Source organism: Diceros bicornis, chromosome X (genome assembly GCF_020826845.1).
Source record: "Diceros bicornis minor isolate mBicDic1 chromosome X, mDicBic1.mat.cur, whole genome shotgun sequence".
NCBI lineage: Eukaryota > Metazoa > Chordata > Mammalia > Perissodactyla > Rhinocerotidae > Diceros > Diceros bicornis.
In genome coordinates this window covers 126,764,883-126,791,424 of record NC_080781.1, presented here as the reverse complement: position 1 = coordinate 126,791,424, position 26,542 = coordinate 126,764,883, and the positions used below count along the sequence as shown (strand labels likewise).

The 26,542-nt window shown below is 38.1% G+C and overlaps 1 protein-coding gene across 4 annotated transcripts in view; it reads left to right on the top strand.

The window, feature by feature from the left end:
• ATP11C (ATPase phospholipid transporting 11C) overlaps window positions 1-26,542 on the top strand; it is a 172,400-nt gene that overhangs the window by 111,207 nt on the left and 34,651 nt on the right. For all 4 annotated transcript variants that reach the window (XM_058536868.1, XM_058536867.1, XM_058536870.1 and 1 more), the window contains exons 11-22: window positions 623-773; window positions 1,379-1,576; window positions 6,151-6,312; window positions 6,994-7,145; window positions 8,149-8,220; window positions 10,517-10,590; window positions 12,265-12,368; window positions 12,825-13,006; window positions 14,434-14,697; window positions 18,257-18,431; window positions 22,948-23,050; window positions 24,239-24,384. In XM_058536868.1, the coding sequence (XP_058392851.1) occupies window positions 623-773; window positions 1,379-1,576; window positions 6,151-6,312; window positions 6,994-7,145; window positions 8,149-8,220; window positions 10,517-10,590; window positions 12,265-12,368; window positions 12,825-13,006; window positions 14,434-14,697; window positions 18,257-18,431; window positions 22,948-23,050; window positions 24,239-24,384 (1,783 nt within the window). The remainder of the gene's footprint in view (window positions 1-622; window positions 774-1,378; window positions 1,577-6,150; window positions 6,313-6,993; window positions 7,146-8,148; window positions 8,221-10,516; window positions 10,591-12,264; window positions 12,369-12,824; window positions 13,007-14,433; window positions 14,698-18,256; window positions 18,432-22,947; window positions 23,051-24,238; window positions 24,385-26,542) is intronic.

The window sequence follows — 26,542 nt, the reverse complement described above, 5'->3', positions numbered from 1 at the left end:
GCTGGATAATGGCTTGGAGTCCTCTAGTTCCTATATGTAAGGAGATTCTACAACATAGATAATAGTCTCTTGGCAAATATTGAAGTGTTACCTGGTAGTGCTTCAAGCCAGTTGCCACTGGCATGGACCTCACTCTATCATTGGCGTGGATATCCAGTATATCAGTGGTACCCTCTCCATAGCTCTACTTTCAGACTAAAAGAATCCACACTAAGCTTGAGGATTTCACATTTGCTCCCCCACCCTCTACCAGAAACCTTTAGGATTTAGGGAAATGGAAACAATTTACTCCTTCTATAAAGGTTGAGTAGGTAATGGGATGTGTGTGCGTGTATGTGTGTCCTGTCACTTTATAGGATCCTTACTATAGGTGTGTTAAGCTAGTCAGCCATTGCACTTTGGGGAGCATCGGTGACCAGCAAACAGGTCAGGGATGACTTTTCCATTTTACCACTTGACGGTAATGCTCAGCAGTGATAACTGAGATTATACATACAGGCTTGTGCTGTGGCTACGTATTGTACACAGGAGAAGCTTTAGAAAACTGAACAGTTTAATTTATACTTGGTTGATATCTTAAGAAATTAGATGGTTTTTAAATTCATAATATGTTATTTTTCAGATCCATTAATGCCTTCCTGATTGTGTATTTATTTATCTTACTGACCAAAGCTGCAGTGTGCACTACACTAAAGTATATTTGGCAAAGTATCCCATATAACGATGAGCCTTGGTATAACCAAAAGACCCAGAAAGAGCGGGACACTTTCAAGGTAATTTGTTTTATGCTAAAAATTTCAACTCTAGCACTTTGTGGCCAAGCCACCCTTTATTGAAATGCTGCTCCGATGATACCTTTTGTCAGCTTCTGGGTTTTCTCTTGGTTGTATGGTAGCCCTAAGCTGTTAAATATTTAAGAAGCTTTAGAGTTTTTTCATTTACTTGAGGCATCTGTGCTTGATTTTAGCTCTTTAGTTAAGAGTTTTAAGCAATTGGGCAAGAAGCTCTGGCATGTTAATATAATATGAGCTGGTGATATATCATGATAGGAGCATAATGGATGCCTACATATAAACTTTGATCCTATATTCATGTCTTGGGGTGAGTGAGCAGGAACGTAATGAAGTGAAAAAATATTAAGTCAAAAGTTAAATTCACTGAAAAATAATGATAAAATTGAGGGTGTTTTCAAATGTTGTTTTTACATACTGTGGTAATAATTTTGACCAATGATAGTGTCATTGGGAATTTTCTTCTTTATAGAAAGAGCTGTGCTTTCAGCATTGAAATAAAGAGATAGAAAGTTAACAATCTTTATATTACACTTGCTTGATGGAGCTGTGCATCTGATTAGCATGAACCATTTCTTTTGTTTTAGGTTTTGAAAATGTTCACCGACTTCCTATCATTTATGGTTCTATTCAACTTTATCATTCCTGTCTCCATGTATGTCACAGTAGAAATGCAGAAATTCTTGGGCTCTTTCTTCATTTCATGGGATAAGGACTTTTATGATGAAGAAATTAATGAAGGAGCCCTGGTAAACACATCAGACCTTAATGAAGAACTTGGTCAGGTAGAACATATTTTTATTTAAATTAAGTTAACATAGTGGAAGTATCTTTTCTTGTTATCTGGATTACCAATGTTTGTGACCATTTCACATTTGGAAATGTGATTGAAAGAAAATTTCTTTATGTAGGCATGTAATGAAGGCAAGCAACGTTTTCATAGCTATAACGTCAGTTATTTTGCTGGCATTTTTTATAAGGATCTCAATTTATATGTTAAATTTGAATGTTACAGAAATTCTCTTTAAAACTCACCTGGTGATGTTAGATTATGAGTTAGTGCTTTGGAACAGGAAACATGTAATCTTCATCACCATCTAAAACCATTTGAATATAAAATATGAGATGGTAAATAAAGCTATTTTATAAATGCATTTTGTTCCGTAAATACAATTGACCAGAGTTGTCCTATTGACATTTTCTTGGTACATTTCTGATCAGATGGAATATAGACCTAGCAAGCAGAATTGTTTATTCCAGTGCAAGAATTTAAAGGAAGGGACAACGTGAGGGCATGCACTCCTCAAAATACTTTTTGCTTCATATACCAGTGTAGCCCAGGCTGTGACCTTGTTTTTTAACCCAAGTGCATTTGTTTTTTAATGCATGATAGTCTAGTTGTAATTCTTTCAGTGATGACTTCTTACGTGCTTTTCTTATCAACATTGAGAAAATTTTTTTCTTTTGTCTGAATTTACTGTGTGTCATGCAATGATCTTCACAAGCCGAGGGAATTTTTTGGCTTACATTTAATTCTAATGATATTTAGAATGTCAAGGCTGTGGATGTGTCATTTCTGTGACTGGGAGATGCAAATTCAGTTAATGGAACTGTGTGTGGCTGGAACAGGGCCTCACACTTGTTATAAATGGTGCCGATTTGCATTGACACCTCAAAACTCTCTTCCTGAATTTAGTTCCCTTCTGCCCTCACTCTCTATTTCTGTTCTTTACATAGCCTTTGCCTAAATCATAGTACTCTCTTGACAACTCAGTCACAAAGGTGAGAGGACTCTCCAGATATCATTTTGTTGAGACCTGACTTCAGGACTCCAGGATCCCACACCGTGGAATCTGCATCCCACAGAGATACTGAGTCACTAAGGATAGAATAAGAAATGAATGAATGAATGAATGAATGAATGAATACTTTTTCCTTAGACATTGTTCCCAGAAGATTCTTTTGTAGGTGACTTCAGCCTCCACAACTGACCTTAGCCTTTTTAAACCAGAAGTTTCCATCCAGGGACAGAGATGTCTGAGTACAACTACTCTAGACCCAATATAAGTCATCAATCTGCAGCATTTTGCATGAAAAAAGTTTGAGTTACAAGCTACCTCTGGTGAACTTTTCCCTGATAGCTGATTTGGTTCAGTAAATCTGCCTATTCTAGATCCAGTGCCTGGCTGTGTGGATTAACCTACCTCAGGATGAACATGGCTAGCCCCAGACTACTGCAGATAGAACAGTCATCGTTCCACGTGTGACACCTAATGCTCAGCAGAAACAAGCAGGCTCTCCAGGCCAGGTTCCATGAGATGAGACTCTTATCTCTTTATTTCAGATCTCCCCTCAGCAGATTCCCTGTTACCTATGGGCATGTAGTCTTCTTCCTGTCATCTAGAGTGTGTTCACACCGCAGAAAGTAAAGTGGAGTTTTGGGCAATGATCTGGTAAATTTGATCAGTGAAAAGAAACTAGAGTTTTCATTTCAGCCACCGCTTCTTTCCCCAACCAATACCTGCTTTTCTGGATGTGATTGTCATTTAGTCAAATCTCTAATTTAATAGCCAAACCACCATTTCATTTTATATAGTATAAAAACAACTTGCCATCATTATTAGCTCATATCTGTAGATACTACCTGAATGAAAATGCAAAGAAGTCTTGAAATAGATTCTTAGGCCATTTAGCATTCAGTGGACTGGTACGCACAAAATTAAGGGTAACCAGTTTCCTCTTTGATAAGTCATAATTTAAGATCTATGGGGCTTTTCATATTACTAAAAGCCCTGTCAATTCCCATCAACACCATTGCAAACACTTGCTTAACCTCTTTAAAAATGACTCACGCTGGTATTAAAAAAATAGGAAGATATGTTTGACTTTAGAAATGAAAAGAAGTAGACTGCTCAGTTCAGTTGGAAAAGAATGGGGTCTTTATGATCAGACATCAATCTTTTAGACATCCAAATGGTGTCAACTCATCTTGAAAAAATTGTGGGAATAGTCTCCTGCTTCATATCCCCACCCAATCTTGCAGCTATGCCTAATGATATGTCTGAGTATATACTCTGATTCTAATAATTCAATCCAGAAGTTATATATTGAACTTCTACTGTATATCTAGGATATGTTCTTGCTATTGAGGTTAGTATTATGTAGTAAACAAGAAACTCGCAAGTTGTTCACCATCTAGTTGAGGAAACACACATATCATACCTAACTATAGCAATGTGATCATAATGATCAGAAAAATCAGTGAATGTGGGATAATGGAAAGAGTCCAGTACTGTGCGATTTTGGTCAAGTCAACAGCAATGACAATCAACATCTATATAATACCTTATTGCTTACAAATATATTTATTATTGAGCTTTATTTTGTATTCTTTACAGACCTGTGCAGCAGGTTTGGTTATTTAAGGTTACTATTTAAAGTTCAGAAAGATGAAGAGGTTTTTCCAAGGTCACAAAGTTAGTAGGTGGTGGAGCCAAGACTTGAGTCCAAGTGTTCCACTAGGTTGAACGACACGAAAATTGTTGACCAACTTGGACCTACAAAATAGGCGACTTCATGTGTTCAACCTTTAGTTCGGGGCTCTTTTTACCCTAGAACAGCTATTTCACTTTAGGCTTTCAAAATGATGAGTTTGAGCTTGCAGACAGGGGCTTTTCCAGCAGGCTCAAACACACCACTAAAGAGGAGGCTGCTGAGAGTCAGGCAAGTAGTAGCCTCTCACTCGTTAGCCCTGTCTCTCCTTTAAATGTGAGAACTTTTTAATAACAGCCGATCCTCCCCTTCCCCTTTCCTGAGTATAGGGCATATATTAGAGCAGTGATTCTCAAAGTATGATCCTGGGACCAACAGCATCAGCATCACCTCGGAACTTATTAGAAATGCACATTATCCGGCCCTGCCCCAGAGCTACTGAATCAGAAACTCTGAGGATAGAGCCCAGTGATCTGAGTTTTAACAAGTCCTCCAAGTGAATGTGATGCACACTACATTTTGATAATTACTGTATTTGGGTGTAGTTTGTTGGCCTATACCTGTGAGATTAATTGTACGCACATCCGTACTGCACAAACTGTTACATATAGGCAAACAATTGCATTTTGTGTTTTTAAAACGACTACCTTTGATACTCATAAAAGGTTTCTGAATGGGTTAATGCTCATCCAAGTGCAGGAGGTACAAGAGCCCAGGTCAACTTTCAGGGAAAAATAAAGGTTAATAATTTTGATCAGGAAAAAAAACCCAAAGAATTTCATTTTAACTGGAAAAATCTAGACGATAGAGGAATAATTCCACTTGGATTAGTTTAAAGAGAGAATTCAAACTTGGCTGGCTAACAGGAAAAAAAAGGAAGATTGGAATGCTATATTTGTGCCAGTGCTGCTACCGTGAAAAGCTTTGAAAAATAATTAGAAAGCAACTACTGCTGGAGTTCCTCTTTTTCTCCCTTACATAATAAAAACCTTAATCTTGTGCTTATGCTTGTTCCTGTCAGCCTGTAATTTTAACTATTTAAACATAAATTGCCAAAAAGGAGAATAAATTATGGGTTTTCAAAAGCCAGATGTTATAAATAGCCGAGATAAAAACTGAGATAAAATGGAAATGCTCAAAATGTCTTATTTTACATGGACAATTTATTTCATAGCTTATTTTTTCCATTATTTATGAAAGTATGCTTATATTATACTTTAACCTATCATTATAAACTCTACTTTTTTTAATTTGGAAACTTTTAAGGAGTTTCTAAAAATATACTATGTGGAAAGAAATTTCAATTATGTTTTTAATCATTGACTTGCTGTGTCTCCTAATTAACTGTTAACATTATTAATTTCCCTGTCATATGTATTATATGGCACAATGCATTTTACTTCAATCCAGTATATTTATAGAAAATTTTACTTTTCAAGGAAAAATTTTGTTACATCCCAGTTAAAGTTTCTATCAAATATTTTGTGTGTGTGTTTGTGAAATAAGTGGTCAGTATATTCTTGTTTCCCACTTGGAAAATTGACTTTTCTTATGTAACTTCTTTACATCTAAACAGGTAGCTGTTAAGTTGAAGGGTTCTTAGTTTGAAAAAATAGCCACCTATTTCCTTCCTATTAATCTTGTATATTTGAGTAGGTTTACCTTAGACGTGATACTATTTCATTGTCTTTAAAAATACTCGTTCATTTCTCATTTGATATTGCTTCTGTTATTACCTGACATTTGACAAGAAGTCTTAGAAAAAGTGATTTTCGATGGATATGAAAATAGCTCTGCCTTACAGCTAACTAAAAATTAATCACACTGAAGAAAGTAAAAATGCATATGTATATGTCTTTGTTTTTAGGTGGATTATGTATTTACAGATAAGACTGGAACACTCACTGAAAACAGCATGGAATTCATTGAATGCTGCATAGATGGGCACAAGTATAAAGGTGTAACTCAGGAAGCTGATGGACTCTCTCAAACTGATGGACCCTTAACTTTTTTTGACAAAGCAGATAAGGTGGCATTTTCTGCATTACCATTTTACCTTGAGAAATCAATCTGTATGCATGTGTCAACCCTACATCGTGGAAATGAAGAATTTGGGTGCATGATATGGACTTTTGAAGAACCATTTGTTCTTTTGACTCACCTTTCTTATTTTACTAACACCTATAGAATTTGTAAACAAGTAGGATTTATAAGTAGAGAGAATTGTGGGAAATAGCATTTGGGTAAAACTTGCACTTGACTGTCTGTGTGATAATAATTTTTTGTGCTCTGTCTTTAAAAATATGAGCTGCTTCACGAATGATATCTATTCCAATCATTCAAGTCCCTGGAGTGCCTAAGCATTAAATGAACCAGAGTCTCCCTGCACCTGAGCTATTGCCAGATGGTGAATTAGATACTGAATGAACTCTTATAGGCCTGAAGAAGTCACTGCTTTGGTATTAGGTGGCACTACAGTAGCTTGAATGAGATAACGCAGCTCCTAGGGTATGTTAGCTGAGAACCAGGAATGCTAAGTACTAGGAAGGTAGACAGCTCATTTGAATATTAGGAATTTATAAATTTCCACTACTCAGTTTGCTGGAGGTTATAACATTCTCTCACATTAATATCTTTGTTCTGTTCACTGACTAATTACCAAGTGATCAAAGTGAAAATAATAGAGTCACCTTCCTGTTACTGTTAACAGAATCGAGAAGAGCTCTTTCTGCGTGCCTTGAGTTTATGTCATACTGTAGAAGTTAAAACAAATGATGCTGTTGATGGACCTACGGAATCAGCTGAATTAACCTATATGTCCTCTTCACCAGATGAAATAGCTTTGGTGAAAGGAGCTAAAAAGTAAGAACTTATGTTATGCTAGATGAATAAGTTCTAGAGATATGCTATACAACATTGTACCTATAATTAACAATATCGTATTTTGCACTTCAAAATTCGTTAAGAGGGTGGATCTCATGTTAAGTGTTTTTACCATAAACAGCAAAAAAACAAAGAGGGACAAGGAAACTTTGAGAGATGTTGGCTATGTTTCTTACCTTGACGTGGTCATGGTATTATGGATGTTCGCTTGTGTCCAGACTTATTCAACTGCACACATTAAATATGTGCAGTTCTTTATATATCAATTATACCTAAATAAAGCTGTTTTAGAAATCCTGAGGTAGGTTGTAGAGAAATATATTAGCGTTTTTGAAGAGTGAGAAAGAAAAGTAAGCACTTCTTGCCCTTCTCCTGAGAAAGTGAAATCACAGGAGGACAGGAGTTAGTTTTTTCCGTTTGCTCAATAACCTTATCTTGTAAATATCCTTATTCTTGAATAAAAAGCTAAACTGCTTTATCTGAAAGTTTGTGAAAAATTCCCAAACCTAACCAGTTAAGACCAGAAAGAAAATAGCAATGCATAAATTTAACTTGCATTAGTATTTATGCCTACCTGCCAGAAGTCTGAGTCATATATTTTGCAAATCACATAACAATGGCCACTTTTTGTACAATGCATGGTATTTCTGCAGTGCTCCCAACAATCTTGACGTCATTTGGTAACTGACAGTCCTGTTTTACTGTTGAGACCCAAGATGATTAAGTGGCTAAAAGGTCACCCAGTGTGTTAGCTACAGAATTGGAATTACAAATTACCTCTTATTTGGTTACAATTTGTGACTGGGCATTAACTTGCTCTGTATTATCATCTCAGCCAGTAAGGAAAGTACAGTTATAGATTGAGATCTTATGAAAGAGAAGAAAACAATAAACAAGTAGGAATAACCTCAGTGGGAGGGAAAATTACTCATTCTTAGAGATACTCAAGGGCCTTTTTTTTTTTTTTTATTGTTTTTGACAGGTATGGGTTCACATTTGTAGGAATTCAGAATGGCCATATGAGAGTAGAGAACCAAAGAAAAGAAATAGAAGAGTAAGTAGCACTGTGTATTTGATGTTTGTCACTTCTTAACTCCACAGTCAACCTTAGATGGATTTAGGAAGGGCAACAAAGGAAACTGATTACGTCTACAAATGTAGGACTCTGCTCTCCCAGTTCAGAGTTTTCTGTAAATGTAGTTGGAGTAGGAGAAGACATTTTTCATAGAATGGTAGAAACTAGGATTTGAAGTGGAAATTATTCCCATTTGTTTCACATGTGGGTCCAGTAGCCTGAATGAGAGTCTGTCTGGTCTTTCTGAAATTTGGATGCCTTTTCAGGTCTCCAACACATGCTGTAAGAAAAATCAGTGAACAGGCATGAAGTCTTCTGCTGTCCAGAACCCAACCAATCACTCTGGGATTGCAAGCCCAGTCAGTCATGGCAGCTTTGGTGTCAGCTTTGTCTTGTTCTAGACGCTCAGGTGTGAGCCTCAGGGCAGTACTCTGATGCAGCAGTGTCTCCACATTTCCTTTTTTTTTTTTTCTCGCTACAGAGACTCCAACAAACAAAGCTATCTTGGCTTAATAGCAGATTTTAATTAGGCTCTGTGATTAATTTGAATTCCTTCATCTGAGCTTGAAATGTAATTATCTTATCTGACTTCCGTTCTGGCCCCTAGCATCTCATGAGACCTATCTCAGAAACCTGTAATACACGTAGATGTGCTTGGGGAATGTGTCCCTTTGGGGAAGGATGCTCAGAAGCCGGAGAGGAAGGCTCTTTGGCCTGACTGCCAGGAGCCCAGAGTCGTTGTCAGAGTACAGATTCTAGCCAGTTCACAATAGTGCCCCCATCTAGCCAACACCAAATGAGATGCTACATGTAGATGTCTTACACACACCCCCCAAAACCTATGACATGCTCACTCCCGTCAAAAAGAAGCTTTGTAGATGGACAGAGAGAACTGTATGGTGGTTACCAGGGGCAAGGGGCTTGGGGGGTGGGCACAAGGGGTGAAGGGAGGCATTTATATGGTGACTGACAAATAATAATGTACAACTGGAATCTCACAATGTTATAAACTATTAAGACATCAATAATAAAAAAAACAAAACTTTGTAGTAAATATTTTTAGGTCAAATACTTCTCTCCGAGTTGCTTATTTTCAAGAAGAAATTTCCTCACATTCTTTTTAGTAAATAACTCTTATTTTTACTCTTTGTATCCTTTCATCTGATTAATATCTCAGCCATCCACACACAAATCTGATCATGTCAATTCACTGTTTAAACCCTTCAATGGATTCCTATTGCTCTTAGGATAAAATCCCTACTCTCTGAAATGGCCCACAATGTTCTCAGTTCCCAGTCCCTGATTACCTCTCTTGCTCTTCCCCTATGAACTAGATTTCAAGCCTTAGAGAACTACAGTTATGCATCACTTAACAACGAGGATATGATCTGACAAATGTGTCATTAGGCGATTTCATTGTTGTGCGAACATCATGGAGTGTACTTACACAAACCTAGATGATATAGCCTACTACACACCCAGGCTATATGGTACTAATCTTATGGGACCATTGTCGTATATGCAGTCCATCGTTGACCAAAACGTCATTATGGGGCGCATGACTGTACTTTGAATTTCACCCATGGGCCATGTGCTGTCACGCTGCTGTGCCTTTGCACATGCTGTTCCCACTGTACTTGGAATGCCATGGTACCCTTTCTTCATCATGTCACTCCTTCAGAACACAGCTCAGGTACAACCTCTTCCCTGGAAGCCTTTCTTCAAATGTCTTCCTTCTGTGCTCCCACATCTCCCCTGTGAGTTCCTTTGTTACAGTATTTGGCAGACTTGGAGGTAGTCATCTCATGACCCTCTACCTCCCTTATCATCTGGTGAGCCCCTTGAGAGAAGGGACTCAGGCAGATTCATGATTATTCTCCAGCGCTGAGCGCTGTGCCTGACACATGGTAGGCACTCCATAGATTATTAAAATAACTGGCAAGGTGTGACTATTTCTAGACCCCTCCAGATACAGCTTGGCAGTCAGCTCTTTGCCCCCATTCCTACATAGTCCTTACCATTTTACGTAATATAAGGACAGGATATAGATACCCCTTAACCAACACTGGTGTCCTCTGACAGCATGTTCTAAGTGCAGAGAAATTCCAAAGACACAATGGAAAGCACCGGTTGTGCACACAACCAGCAGCCCTTACTCAAAGAGGAGAGCTCTGTTCATTTAAGATGTTTACGTATCTTAAGATGTTTCTGTTGCGCTTTATTTTTCCCAATGTAGTCTAGGTATTTTACTTTTTTCATTTTTCTTTTCATAAAGGTACGAACTACTTCATACCTTAAACTTCGATCCTGTCCGCCGTCGTATGAGTGTAATTGTGAAGACTCAAGCAGGTATGCATTTTTAAAACTTGACTTTTTCTCTTTTTCCATTTGTAGATTTGTATGTTGATCAATTATTTCAAGGAAGACAAACATTTCATGTGGTAGTGTATGATTACCTAAAGTCATGCAAAATACTAGCGTTTGTATATGCCTTAACGTATTTATATAAGTACATATGTTCAGTTTGCCTAATTGTCAGTGGCAGAATCCCTGGTATGACAGTTTGTGTTTTCTTGGAAACTGAACTCTACTCCTCAGTCCTGGATGTCCAGAGGGGAACTGAAAGGGTGACTTTTTTATCGTTCAGGGTACTGACCAGTCACCAATAATGTCTACATGCTGGAGCCCAGTACAATTGGATGGTTTGAGATTACTAGCAGTAGAATCCTTGAGTGTAGACAGTTGCTGGTTATCCCTCCATGACCTTCCTAATTCCCCACTGCTTTACACTCTCTAGAAGCAGGTGGGCTAGAGATGTCTAAAGGCCAGACTGCTGGGAAGGGGCATTGTGATTTTACTCCAGCACTCTGGGCTCTTTGTTTGACAGAGGAAAGCAGCTTGCCCTTTGCAGGGAAACCAGTACCATCATCCCAGGGTTTTCCTGTGTCCTTGGGAGAATCCATAATGGTTGGGATGTCGTCTGCTTGGGTTCAGCAAGACGCATGGGGGAGCACTCTTGCTTCATTTGTGGGCTCTCAGATGCCTCTGTGTGTGTGTATCTGTCGCCAGGTGGTTTTTCAAAGTATCCTTGATTTATTTTCTAGTAATTTACTTTTTAGCATTAAATCTGTTCCATATTCCTTACTGTGAGAATGGAAAGATATAGACAGACCCTTGTGAACATATCCCACTTTATACATACTTTGTGGTGTAACTGCAAAGTCATGAAATTGATTTCATTATGTAAATGTAGAATTTGTTTTGTGGCACGCTGTGGATGTATGAGAGAAAATTAAAAAAAAATACTTAACATTTGAAATACTTGCTGTTCTTACCTGTACACAGGCACATATGCGTTCTATTGCAAATGGTGAGATGTCTGGGGAGGGGGTCTGCCAAGGGCCTTGACCTCAGGGCTACACTTTTCTTTAACTTGTCGAACTCATCACTTTGCCTTATAATGATGAAGTGTCTTTCTTAATGCTCAACTGTGACTACTTTGCTGGGTACATGGACTGATATAAAGCATGCTTGTACTGGCATTCTAGAAAGCTATTCTCAAGTTTCCAGTAAAAACCGTCAAGCCACTGTTTTAAAAGCTGACTTGTATAATTTATTCAAAATGATTTTATTTTGTTTGAGCTTGAGTTTGGTCCTTGACATCTATAGATGCCACATGTGCACTTTAGACCGTGTTGACAACATTTTCAAAGAGAATTCAGATGCAGCTCCTTGACACAAGTACAGTCTTCCATGATTCACTGGAAGGAAGTATATTTTAACAGAGGTGCATGTTGTAAACTCTGGGTTATTAGTTGTGTCCGTATTGGTCTTAAGAGGCGATAAATATTGTCCTGACAGAGTAAAGATCAAGATGTCTCTTTCCGTTTGGGTGAGCATTACAAGGCAGGCTCAGGTCATACAGCAGCTGGGTGGGAGAGGCCACCTTAATAGTTATCTGTTATTAAAATCCCAATACCAGTCTTAAAATTCTAAGTCGAGTACTTTGGTTCTTTATTTTAGGAGACATACTTCTCTTTTGTAAAGGAGCAGACTCAGCAGTTTTCCCCAGGGTGCAAAATCATGAAATTGAGTTAACTAAAGCCCATGTGGAACGTAATGCAGTGGTGAGCCTACACCCCTCCCCTCAATACATACAGAAATGTTGGAGATGACTGTGTTTATGGGATTGCTATTTAAATGACTGTTTAAATGAATTTTAGCTTATTTTTATGGTCCATTTTTGTATTTAGGGATTTAGTAATATTATTTCCTTATTTTAATATAAAACATTACCATGGAGCAAGTTTCTCTTCAGAATTTGCAGCTTTGAAGACTTTTCAAGAATCTTTGTTTTATGTTCTGCTTTTTTTTCTTTTTTTTTTTAACCCCAAGAGCTATTAGTTTGTTGTTCTGAACCTAATTGAATGTTACCTTTTTAGTTGCGATCTGTTCATTTTTTAAACTAAAAATGTGTCAGGATTTCTCTTTTGTACCGTTAAGCAAGAGTATTTAAAGAGGGTGTTTTTTTTTTTTTTTCCATTATGATTTGGATGACTAGAGATCTCCTACTTTGCTTCTAGGATGGGTATCGGACACTCTGTGTAGCCTTCAAAGAAATTGATCCAGATGATTATGAAAGAATTGACAGACAGCTTTTGGAGGCAAAAATGGCCTTACAAGACAGAGAAGAAAAAATGGAAAAGGTTTTTGATGATGTTGAGACAAACATGAATTTGATTGGAGCCACTGCAGTGGAAGACAAGTAACTAGAAAATTAAAATCTTGTTATTTTTTTTTAATTTTATTTATTTATTTTGTTTCCCCAAAGCCCCAGTAGATAGTTGTATGTCATAGATGCACATCCTTCTAGTTGCTGTATGTGGGACGCGGCCTCAGCATGGCCGGAGAAGCGGTGCATCGGTGCACGCCCGGGATCCGGACCCGGGCCGCCGGTAGCGGACCGCACGCACTTAACCGGAGCGCACGCACTTAACCGCTAAGCCATGGGGCCGGCCCAAAATCTTGTTATTTTAATGACCAGTCAATTAGAGTGGTATCTGTTCAGATTGGTAATTTACTCTCAAGTTTTGAAATCTTTAATTCTGCTTTGTCTATACACCAGATTTTGAACTGTTTGTGGTAATGTTTTTTAAGTTAAATATTTGTTACATAGGAGAATGAATCTGTCATCTCTAAGGTCTTTTGAATATTTACTAAGCCATCCATTTATTTATGCAGATATTTATGAGATAGTCTTACTATGTGTAGGGAGCTTTGTGCTAGAGGCATCGTTTGAGCTGGTGCCTGGTAGAATGGGCAAGATTTTGACAGAGATGAGCAGAAAGGAAATTCAAAGTGGAGCAAACAACGTTAAAGCTCAGTCTAACCTGGTTTAACAGACTCGAGCATGTTTTTGCATACTTGAAAATAATTTGCTTCAACTATTCAGGCTGAGCTCCGCCAGACATGATTATAGGGCTCCACCATTGATCTGACTGAAAGAATAAGTTTTAGATATTTTAGGAGTTTCTTAGAAATTATAAATGCAAATTGTGAGACTTAACCAAACAAAATGGTACATATATTCAGCCATATTGGAAGGTATTGAAATTCATTTAGTCTAATTCCACAATTATTCTCTAGCCAAAAGGAACTCAGAGTCTCATTCTTCTTCTATCCTGGTCTTTCAGAATTATGCTTAAGTTCTCTTTCAGGATGGTTAATTTTCCTATTCTTAAAGCTCCGCAGAGATGGGGATTCACTGACTTCCCTCAATATTTCATTAGAATATGTTTGGCCCTTCCTGTTTTGAACCATGTAAAGTATTTGTATGGTGAGGTACAAAATATAATGAAATATGCTAAAGTGACAGTGAATAAGAACGTTTGGTGAGTTTCTAAACATTTTAGCTAAGACTGATGATTCTCAATTCTGCCGTTGGATACCAGTTACCTCAAGAGATGTCATGAACTTTTCCAAACCTCATTGTTTGAAATTCACTTTAATAAGTAAAACTGTGCCAGAGATAACACTCAGAAAGAGTAGAGGATATATATAAGAAAACCAATTGTGATAACATGTCAGGACTCCAGAGTTGCTGTGAATTATAAAAATGCTCTCTTTAACAAGCCTTCTTGCAGAATCTGTCAAGAATTGTCGAAGATAACAAGGTTTCCTTTGTGTTCTCAGGCTACAAGATCAAGCAGCTGAGACCATTGAAGCTCTGCATGCGGCAGGTCTGAAAGTCTGGGTGCTTACTGGGGACAAGATGGAGACAGCTAAATCCACCTGCTATGCCTGCCGCCTTTTCCAAACCAACACTGAGCTCTTGGAACTGACCACAAAAACCATCGAAGAATGGGAAAGGAAAGAAGATCGATTACATGAATTGTTGGTAGAATATTGTAAGAAGTTGCAGCATGAATTTCCTAGAGGTTCTAAAAACCTTAAAAAGTAAGGAAGTGCAACAGTTTCTTATATTTAGACATTAGTAAAGATGTAAATCACAGCTGCTTATGCAAAAGGCTCCATTTTCTGTAATTTATCATTCTTCGTTTGCAAGTGGTTTATTGTAAGTTTAAACCTTCCCTGAGGACTTGGCTAATGGCCCATTTGAGATTATTTGGCACTTGCACTTCTCCTTTAATTTAAAAGAAAACCCTGCACTTCTCAAGGTTTAGAAAAGTAGTTCAATCTCTAAATGTTTAGAGTCTTGGTATTTAGCCTGGTGTGTGTTAAGAAAAAAAATATTACTTTTCACAGTCTCTTAAAATGAATGTAATAAAACCAGTCTCTATAACAGTTTTCATGCATTTTGAGGTCATGGAGCCATTTTCTGTATGGATTTTCGTGCCCCAGAATTCCAAAAGGAACCAAATACTTCTTAACAAGGCCACTTCAACTCTGCTTTCAACTATAGCTTGCTTAGGAAGAACTTGTGGGACCTAAGAGTCTCAAGGAAAGCCACTAATCCACAATAATTCAATTATCAGAGGTATATTTTCCTGTGTTTACCATTGACTAAAGCTTGGCCTTGTCTGACCCAATTACTGGAATTCACCTTGACCATAAGCAAATTGATTTCCTCTTCTGGAATGCCACAGGATGTGCTTGCACTACGTCCAAAGACCCCTAGATAATAGTATTTTCCATTTCTTGAGCACACTCTTTGTTCCAGGAACAATATTAAGCACTTTATATAATTATTCTCATTTAATCTTCACAACAACCCAGTAACACAGTCTTATTTTCTTCATTTTACAGATAGGGAAACTAAGGCCCAGAGAGATGAAGTGATTTATTCAAGATCACACAGCTAATAAGTAGTAGAGAAAATCTATCCAATTCCAGAGCCCATGCTTTTGACAACTATGCTATATCTGTATCCTCATCTTTAGTGTTTAAACAAGCTTTAGAGATGAATAGCTCACATTCATGAGGCTATGGCCAATTCTAAAACAACTGTTCTTCTGGTACTTTGGCATCAGTGAGAGTAAACAGGTTTTTATTAATTGCCTATGATAAATGTTTCCTTCCTTTAGTCAAACGGTACTTATAAAGGCAGTCCAAATTACATGCGTTTTACTTTTCCATTTGTCTTAGTCTGCTCGGGCTACCATAGCAAAATACCACAGATTGGGTGGTTTAAATAATGGAAACTTATTTCTCACATTTCTGGAGGCCAGAAGTCTGGGATCAGGGTGCTAGCATGGTCAAGTTCTGGTGAAGTCCCTCTTCCTGGCTTACAGATAGCTGTCTTCTTGCTGTGTCCTCACATGGCAAAGAGAGAGGAAGCTCTGGTGTCTTTTCCTTTTATAAGGGCACTAATCCCATCATAAGGGCCCCACCATCATGGCTTCATCTAAACCTAATTATCTCCCAAAGGCCCCGTCTTCAAATAGGATCACATTGGGGGTCAGGGCTTCGACATAGGACTTTTGAGGGGACACAATTCAGTCCGTAGCACCATTCAGCAGCTCTGGGGCACTTCTGTAAAAGCCAGGGCTTATGGAAAACATAACCATCTCAGAACATCCCCTCTTCCTGGCTCATCTGTTTGGAGTTGGGTATAGTCTTTCCCCAAGTTACACAGGCATCAGACCCAGAATTACCTTTGCCAGCTTCTGCTCCTTTCTTCCTTCCACTTCAAATCAGCCACCACGCCTTATCCACGTTCCCATTCTCACCACTTCACATCAGTGAGTGCTAGCAATACTCAGATTCCTAGCAACTCACGCCTTGAATCCCTAAGCCTCTTTGCCTGACGAGTGGTCCTTAAGTGTAAAGTACTGCCCGTATCATAGCCCTGCTCGGAAACCTTTAGTGATTCTCCATTACCCAAAGAGTCAGCTTGCACCAAACGCCTCAAGACACCTTTTCAACTTGCTTTCCTAGTGTACCACAGCATACGTTCTCTCCCCTCACCTCTCTGCCCTGTCTTTTAAGTTCCATTCCAGATAATCACACCTTACAAAGAACCCACTGCTCTTTCCTATCTGTATTTATTGTCCCAATCACTGGATGTTAACCATTTAATATCTTGTTTGGTTGAGTATATTCTCTCATGTATTATTCTGTCACCCCAAGGAAATTTTCTGTTCTCCAAGGGAAGATTAGTTAATAATTCTTTCCATTTTTCTCTATGGCCTACTTACAGTTGATGTGTACAAATATTGCTTGATTGATTCTTGAAACACTGTTTTGTGCACATTATATCAGCTCTGTGAGTAGGGGAGCAAAGAAGGAGAACACATGATTGATATCTCTAATTAGTGAATAAAACATTCTCATAAAATTATGAAACAAAATATGGATAGAAAACATTATGGTGTTAGCACTATACACCAAAGAAATATGGAATAAAGAAATGATGAGGCATATCAGGCTCTCCCTCCTCAAAGTTTGTTCCATAGAACAATAGCTCCGTTATCACCAGAAGCTTGTTAGAAATGCAATATCTCTTGTCCCCCCAAACCTACTGAGTCAGAATCTCTATTTTAACAAGATTCCTTTAAACGTTAAACTTTCAGACGCATAAAATTAGACAAATGAATCTATAATGATGAGATCCTGCTGTGTCTAATATTTTCTCTGCAGTAGTTCTCAAATGGCACCCAAGATTCCCTGAGCAACAATTGATTAATCACTCGTTTTTTCTTAATTGCAAAAAAATGAAATGTTAATTGGTAGAATTTTCTCAGTTGTAAGTTTTCCCCCATATGGTTTTCTTAAATACTTGGCACCTGTTACATTTGTCTTTCCTGGCACTTAATATCTCTTAGTCCTGGCTACACATGAGAATCACCTAAGGAGCTTTTTAAAGGAGTTTTAAAAAGCCTTGCCCAGGATACTCTGATTTAATTTGTCTGGGGATAGACCTAGGCCACAGGCAATTTTTTAAAGCGGCCCAGATGATTCTAAACGGAAGGCTATGGTTGAGAACCACTAATCTAGTATAAAATGATGCTTACTTAAGGAATATATATCATTATCGTATGGTATTCATTAATGAACACCTTGTCTTTTAGGTACTGATCATATTTGAGCAGCCAGGTCTATTGATAGGTTTTGTCATTCAGGCAAAGATACAGTATTAGGAAAAAGTCTTCTTTGATTTGTATGCTCCAAAGCCATTTTGTCTTTTCCCTGTATTGTTAAGGAGTTTTCACATTGACTCATGATTTGTCTTCGTATCAGAGTTTGACTAATGGATGTGTAGTTTCCGGAATTCACATTGAGTTTCTTATACAGAGACCTACTGCTAAATGTCTGTTATTTTTATACCTTTTAGAACTTAATGTCATCTATGTGAGCAACTTGAGTCTCAAAAATGTGATAGACAGTCTCTGTTGTGCCATTATTAGAGACAATTGCTTCTTTAGAATTTCCAGGTCCAGGAACCAGAATGATGATGACTGTTTGTGGGACCCTCCTCTTTGTGGTTTAGAAAAAATCAGGTTCCTAAATAGAAATATATAATAGATTCAAAGACAGCATTGTTTTTCTTTTTCAGAGCATGGACAGAACATCAGGAATATGGGTTAATCATCGATGGCTCCACGTTGTCACTCATATTAAATCCTAGTCAAGCCTCCAGTTCTAACAATTACAAAAGTCTTTTTCTACAAATTTGTATGAAGTGCACTGCAGTGCTCTGCTGCCGGATGGCACCATTACAGAAAGCCCAGGTAACTGAATTATTAGTTAATGTTCCATTCCAGGTACTTTTGTATACATATATGCAAATGTTCACTTTACTTTTAATTTGTTTCTTCTTCAAAGAGCCATTATTATCTTATTACATCTTCCCTGGCTTCTTCCTCTTTGTGGTCATACTCAAGAGTCTTCCTACCAATTTGAGTTAAATTCACCTTGTTGTCCCCTCAAGCTGACTGTCCAATTTCTCACCTTCCAAACTTCTCTAATGAGTACTTGGTGCCTGCTGCCTGCATTCCACTGCTCCTGGACCCTCTATTTCATTAGCCCCATGCATTCTTTCTTCTCATCTTACTCTGTTGGATCTCCTGGAGGAGAGCAGTGACCTCCTTGGTGAATCCATCATGCTGTCTTCCGTTCTCCTTATTTCCCTGCTGCAGTTGACACTATCACAGTCCTGACTTTTTTTTCCTCCTTGACAACGTAGTGTCTTTTTATATTGTTTCATCCTCTATCTCCTTTCTGATTATCAGTTTTCTCTGGGGCTAAGTCTTTCTTCTGCTTTTCACTTATAGCGTATCTCTCTGGATAAGAACATCCATTTCTGTGACTCCCATTGATGTATCTCTGGTCCTGACTTTTCCTTTTCATTAAGTCTCATATTTCTAGCTTCCTGTTAGATAGCTCCATATGGATTCCCCACTGTCACATTAAATTCTAGTGTCTAAGATAGGTCTTATAATTTTCTCCTTCAGGCCAGTTTGTTTTATCCTTTGTCTTCATTATTCCTATTACCAGTGCCATTTTTCTTTTGCTCCCTGAGTCTCCATACAACCTTTGATCCTTCTCTTCTCTCACTCTATATATAGTCACCATGTCCTATTGATCTTACCTTTTGTCATAGCTCACATTTTGATGCCATCTTTTTAAACCTTTTACCTCCAGCCTTATGACTTTACACACAGATAATTTGGTTTAGTCTCCTCACTAGTCTCCTTGCTTTCACCCTTCCCCCTTCAAGTCTCTTCCCCCATACTCCCAAATTAATCTTGTTAAAACACTTCTCCCATGGTATATACTTGTTCAGATACTTTCAGTAGTATCCTAGTCCTTTAGCACAGAGAGCAGATGACTCAATGTGGCACTCAAGGCTCACTGCTGTTGGCCCTTAATGTGTCTCTACATACTTTATGTCCAGCATCATTCTTGTATCCAGCATGAATCCTCCTCTCTTGTTGGTTGTTCCCCCTTTGTGTCCCTTCCACGTGCCATGCTCCTGGCAACTTCCAAAGCTTTCCTAATATCATTTCCTCATCTGGAATACTCTCTGAATTCCTCTTGGCCTAACAAAAATTTTGCTCATAAAACTCAGCTCAAGGGCCACCTCGCATATGCTCTCTCTCCCAGTTCTTCCAGCCCACATTGATCTGCTTCACCTTGCTTCCTTGTACTCACTGGCTTCAAAGAAACTTAGAGTCTCAGTTACACACTTTTTCACTTCTGTATGCACTGTAGAATATTCTTTCATATGTGTTAGTCTTGCTTCTTCATATTCTTCAGCTGCTTGCTCTAGACTAGGGGATGGCTGTGTCTTTGGCTTCTCCTTTATACATACCTCACCCCCTATCTCACACATGCATACGTACACACACACAGCCCATCTTAATTTAGGACCTTGTTTCTGTCGACCTTCTTCTCATGCTCAATTGACACCACTATTAGTTGCTCTTCTTTCTTTTCTTTAACCTTCAAAGCCTTGGTTAGCCCCAGCTGGGGAAACATATCTTAGCAGAACAGTATTTGTAGGAATCTATCACTTTAGTCAGAAGTAATATCTTTTTTGTTTCCTACATTCGTTTGTTGCTCAAATTGCTCACTTGGGTTCTGACTACTTGACTGCCCAGGCAGGTATCTGAGTTTCTGGCCCCATGCTGCTTCTCCCGCCCAGAATATAGAGCCCCCTGTGGGTCAGTCCTCAGTCTGTTTTATTTCTCTCACTATAGTCACTCCTTCCAGGATATCACCTACATATCTGTCATGTCCATATAGCTGAGTTTCAAGTCACTTCCTCAATCCAAATCTTTGGGGTTCTGCCTTACTTCCTCAGCTGCTTACTGAACAGATCTTGGCTGTGTCATTGTCACCTCAACTCAGCCTTCTCTAAAGCCCAGCTGTCATTTTCCTTGTCTTTTTCTGCATCTATTACTGAGCTGACTGTATTTCCAGGTTTCTAGATTGAAAACGTTGAAATCTGTTTGACTTCCCCCATGCTTTACCCTTCCATGTGATCTCAGTCATCAAATTCTGTCCATTTTCTAGTACATTGTCTTTTCCATCTATTCCTTTCTTTCCATTACTTTCCATGTTCAGGCCTTTAACACCTCATTGAACTCTACCTGTAACTAGCCACCTAACTTCTCTCTTTGCCTGCAGTCTTGCTTTTTCTTCCCATTCCTCCTACACCATACTGCCACTTTCATAATATCACTCCCTTTTGATGTGGCCCAAGATGTACCTGTCCATGTCCCCTATGTGAAAACTCCTCTGGTCAAGCCGGATCTATTTTCTGAGCATATATTGTACTTACCTGGCTGTGTGCCTTAGAACATGCCATTCCCTTTCTCTGGAATATTCCTCCAACCCCCTTTTCCCCATCTATGCAAATCTTACCAATCTTTTATGACTTAGGTCAAATCACTCTTCCTTCTGTAAAATCATTCCTGGTCACTCTGGCATGTAGTGTCCCCTCCCTTCTCTGACATCATAGGTCTTCTTATGTGGACGACTTAGATGACAGTGTTATGTATTCCCTTGCACAGATACTGCATAATATAATCTTGTTAATCTGATTATCTAATATTCTTGTGTCTATTCCCTATCTCTACTACTCCGTTGTATGCTTCTTAAGGTGTGTGATCAAGCCTTATATCTTTTTTTGGATATTTGCACATTGTATTGCGTGTAGTTATAGTTGATCAATAAATAACCTTTAGTAAATTGATTTCTTTTTCATGAAGCTGTCTGAGAGATTGAAGAGAAGTTCTTAATCCAAGTGTCTTGGGGCTTAGTAAAAAACTCCATGTTTATCTCTCTAAATCTTTCGTGATTTGGTAGTCCATGACCATATATCCTTTTATCTTTCCACAAGGACGAGCTTTATCTTTTTAATCTATATTTTCATGCAGAAGCTGTCACCCTTGATAATTTTATTGCCTTCCCTAGACCTTTTCTGGCTGCAGTTTTTCTTCTTTGAGGTGCAAATCATTACTGCACACAGTATAACAGGTGAAATTAGTTTAACCAGTATTTAGCCAATCAAAAACAAATTTAGTTTGGGTTCTTTAATTTTGTCTTTGACTCACTTACAGATCATTTCTGACACTCTTACAAAGTTTTTAAAAAGAACCAAGTTGAGAGGAGGGATTGGGAGAAAAGGGACATTTCACAGTAATATCATTTTTGTGTTAAATGGAATTAGGATTTTTTGTATGCTATTTAATACAACTAAAACCTGACTTAATTTTGTTTAAAGAAAAGACTGCAGCGTGGTTTAGCCTTGTATAAATTATTTTTAATCACTTCAGTTATGTTGAAAATGGATTTTATTTATGTTAACTGGTGAAAGCAATTGTGAGCACAGAATTTTTGCAAGGCATTATTTAGCTACTGAATTATATAAGCTTTTTAAAAGCTGCTAGCTTCCAAGGGGTTTTGAGGGTTGACACATAAAGCAGTCATTATCTAAAGCATAGGGTGGGAGGGCAGCTGCTTACCCAATACACTCCCACAAGTAACTCTGCCAGGAGGAAATTTATTTTATTCAGTACCTACCATGAGCACAGCATTGAGCTGCACTGTGCCATTGACATGTCTTGAAGAGACACTCAGGAAATAGTAACAGGCTTTATACGTGTAACTTGGCATCTTTCTGCAAATCTCACCACCTTTAAGATGCCCCCCTTTAAAATGCAGCTACCTATAGGAGAGATCAAATCATATTGGGCAGTGGAAGATTTAGTCAAGTTTAGTTGTCAGCTAGATGGGTGCAAGAATTTAACATTAGATGACTCCCTGGGAATAAGGGTTGGGGTACACCCAGAGGAGGTGGGAGTATCGGCAGGGAGGAGAGAGGGAGAGGTTACCAAACACATTGTTCTCTCACTTGCCGCCTTTGTTCCTGTAGCCCTATGCATGTTACTCCAAATCAGCTTTCTGGTTTCCACTGTCACACATGCAGCGACCTTATCTGAAAGGACACGTGGAGCAATGACAAAAGAAGGAAATGTGTTGATATAGGTAGGAGGCAGGGTTTGTTGACAGTTCATACATGCACAGAGCCAGAAACAAGTGGGCACTGGTGTTAACATTTTGAAAAGCTGTGTTCATCTGCCTCTGAGAATTTGAGACTATTGTACATATATGCACAAACTACCTTTCTGTTTACAAGGCCTCCATTTACAAGTGTGAATGAGGTGTATACCCCCATTGTAGTACAATCTCACATTCTACTTTGACCTTTTCTATACCTCTTTTGTATTTAATGTTTAGATTGTCAGAATGGTGAAGAATTTAAAAGGCAGCCCAATAACACTGTCGATAGGTGATGGTGCCAATGATGTTAGTATGATCTTGGAATCCCATGTGGGAATAGGTAAGAAACATCTGATGAGATGGCAGCTGTAAGGTATCAGTATTGCTTTTAGGTAGAATGGTCTTATATTCTAGAGAGATTATTTTGGTTGCTCATCTTGAATTCGAATTTGGGAATAACTGTTAATCGAATGAAGGTCCTCATGTGATCATGGAACATGTCCATCCCAAGGTCCTACCCCTGGTGGCAATGTAGCAGTATAAAGTTAGAGGATATTTTTATATTAGCCGGGTAAGATGAATTTCCCAAACCTGCTGGCAGCACAAGTGATCATTTAGCTCTCACTTAGACAACATGCATGAAATTTTATTGATTTTTCTGCCCCTGGCCAGATCGCCTGCTTATGTTGCTGCACCATATCTTTTGAGATTCTTAACTTTTGAGACTAAGAAATGATAATTGGTTGGCTGGTTTTCCACACAGTAATATTTATGGGTGGTTTGGGCTGTAGTGTTGAACTGATATGTTGGCATGCAGCAACAGCTTTTCTACAACCTGCAACCTTTTTTCCCCTGTGAGGCTGCTGGTAGGCAGCAATCCTAATACCAGCAATTCCTTTTTTAGAGAGGGAGAAATAATGAAATTAGTATCTTGTACTGTAGTTTGGAGTCCCAAATTCTTTCCATTTGGAAGTAACTCTATCTAATGTGGAACTCTAAATTCTACTCATTGGTTATCCAGCGTGGAAATGGCCTGAAGCTGCTTGAGTTCATGGAACACTTGGGCTATTACTCAGTTTCATTAAGTGAAAGGACTTCACCATCTCATTGTAACTCTTCAGTTTTGGGCTCCTAGACCACAAGCCCCAGGTCTCTGAGCTGCTTTAATATAGCACCTACTGTAGCACCATGCACAATTAAGCACACTTACTAAGTGCCTTTAAAGTAATTTTCTGATTTAATTTTTGCCTCAAGGTCATTTTTGCCTTGTAATGATTAAAATAATTATTCTATTTCATTGTTTTAGATTGTGTTATAAATAGGTAATTACCAATTAAACTTAGTTTTACTTTTGATTGGTAAGTCTCACTGTCACTGTTAAAAGTCACAAGCGCTTTGTGATTAAAAAAGCAAAGCTAAACTATACAATTGAACTAGAACATGTAAGCAAGTTAAAAATACAAAGTAACAAGTCAAGGGCTTGCTTATTCTATAAAGTGCTCAGCTTATGGAGATTTTCTTTTCTTAGGTATCAAGGGCAAAGAAGGTCGGCAAGCAGCCAGGAATAGCGATTATTCTGTTCCCAAGTTTCAACATTTAAAGAAGCTGCTATTGGCTCATGGGCATCTGTATTATGTGAGAATAGCGCACCTTGTACAGTATTTCTTCTATAAGGTATGTGATAAAACATGTGTAATTTAATTTATGACTATTTAATTCAGCATTGGCTCAGCTTAATCCTAGTGTTTTTTCTTCCCTTTTTCATGTTTCTTTTGCCGTCTTAGTACTGAAATTTGTGGCCAGCAACAGAGGTGATCTATTTAATGAATCAGAAACCGAATATTCCTTTTAATGCAGGAGATTTGAGATGAAATTTTTAAGTCAACTTTCTTGAAGTATAGTTTAAATACAATAAAATGTCCCCATTAAAAGTTTACATTTTCATTTTGACAAACGTATATGTCTATATAACCACCACCTCAATCAAAAAATAGAACATTTCCATCACCCCAGACACTTCCTGTGTGTTCCTTCCCAGTCAGTCTCCTGCACCCTTGCACCAATGACTAATCTGATTTGTATTACTATATAGTAATATATATGGTATATAATACATAAATTTAGACATAATTTATCCAATATATGCATTAAATTTGCCTGTTTTAGAACTTCATATAAATAGAATCATATATACTCTTTTGTGTCTGGCCTGTTTCACTTAGCATAATGTTTTTGAGCTTCATCCATGTTGTATCATCTATCAATAGTTGATTCCCTTTTTGTCCTGAACAGTATTAAAAACTACTCTTTTTAGTAACAGAATCGTCTTTTCAAATGAAATTACACAAGTAAATCAGACAGAAGGAGGATTGCATTGACTGAAGGGTGATGGGGCTAGGGCTGTTTGCTTGCTCAACCTCCTGTCCTGCCTAGAGGTTCCTCAGAGCACTACTTGGAATCCACGAATACAGTTTAAGCTACTCATTTTATGCATAATGAACCTGGCATACATGAAGGTAAAGTAACTGGTCTAAAGTATGCAAATCATTTTAAGTCATCATGGGCCAGAACTTGATCTCCTGTTCTGTGTTCTCTTCAGTATAGTTTTTAAAAGTTTTTTTTCACTTTCCATTTTGAAATAATTTCAGACTTGAAAAAAGTTGCAAAATTAGTGAAATAATTCTCAGTATTTGCCCAGGTTTGCCAACTGATAACACCTTAGATAACCCACAGCATAATTATCAAGATCAGTAAATTGATGTTAATTGGCACATTATTGACTAGTCTACGTACCGTGTTGGGATTTTGCCAGGGGTTTCACTGATATTCTATTTGTGGTGTGTTTCAGGCTCATTCTTGCATTTAGCTGTCAGATCTCCTTAGTATTCTTTAATCTGGGACGGTTCTTGTCTTTTTTGTCTTCACAGTATTAACATTTTTGAAGAGTACTGGCCAGTTAGTTTGTAGAATATCCCTCAATTTGGGTTTGTCCAGTGTGTACTTATTATTAGATTCAGGTTATGCATTTGGGGCACAAATACTTCAGAAGTGATGTTGTAACCTGCTCAGTGCATCATATCAGGAGGCACATGTTGTCAATATGTCTCATTCATGATAATGTTAACGTTGATGACTTGATTTAAATGGTGTTTTGGAGGTCTTAAGACCCTCAACTTGGCTCGGTGTGATTTCATTTGAAAAAGCATTCTGCTGCTAAAACAGATATTTTATTCTGTGAGTTAAAATCCATTACTATCATTATTTATTCTGTTATTCAGTTTGTCACAGATTTGGCCCTGTGTCCTTTCAACATGTCTCCATCATTTTTTAATTTTTACTTTATTGTGATAAGAGCACTTAACATGAGCTCTACCCACTTAGATTTTGAAGTGCACGGTATAGTACTGTTAACTACAGGCACAGTGTTGTACAGCGGATCTCTAGAACTTACTCGTCTTGCATAAGTAAAACTTTATACCCATTGAATAGCAACTCCCCATTCTCCCCTTCCCCCATCCCCAACCATTTTTGAAGACTTCTTTATTTTCTGGTGCCACATGATGTACTAGGCTCATCTTGCATTTTTCCTGCCCCAGTCCTGGATTCAGACATTTCTCCGAGGAAGACTGGTTCCTTTTATTTGCAAATGGTATTTAGAAATCAAGATCTGGGTGCTAGTTGTGCTCATTGCTGTTGAGCTGAAGTTGGTTCTAGGCTTTCTCAGTGGACAGAGCTAGGAAATACATATAGGTATACACACAAATCTATGTATATATACGTGTGTGTACATGCACACCTATATGTTGGGCTGGAATCAAAGGTTTATCAGTGT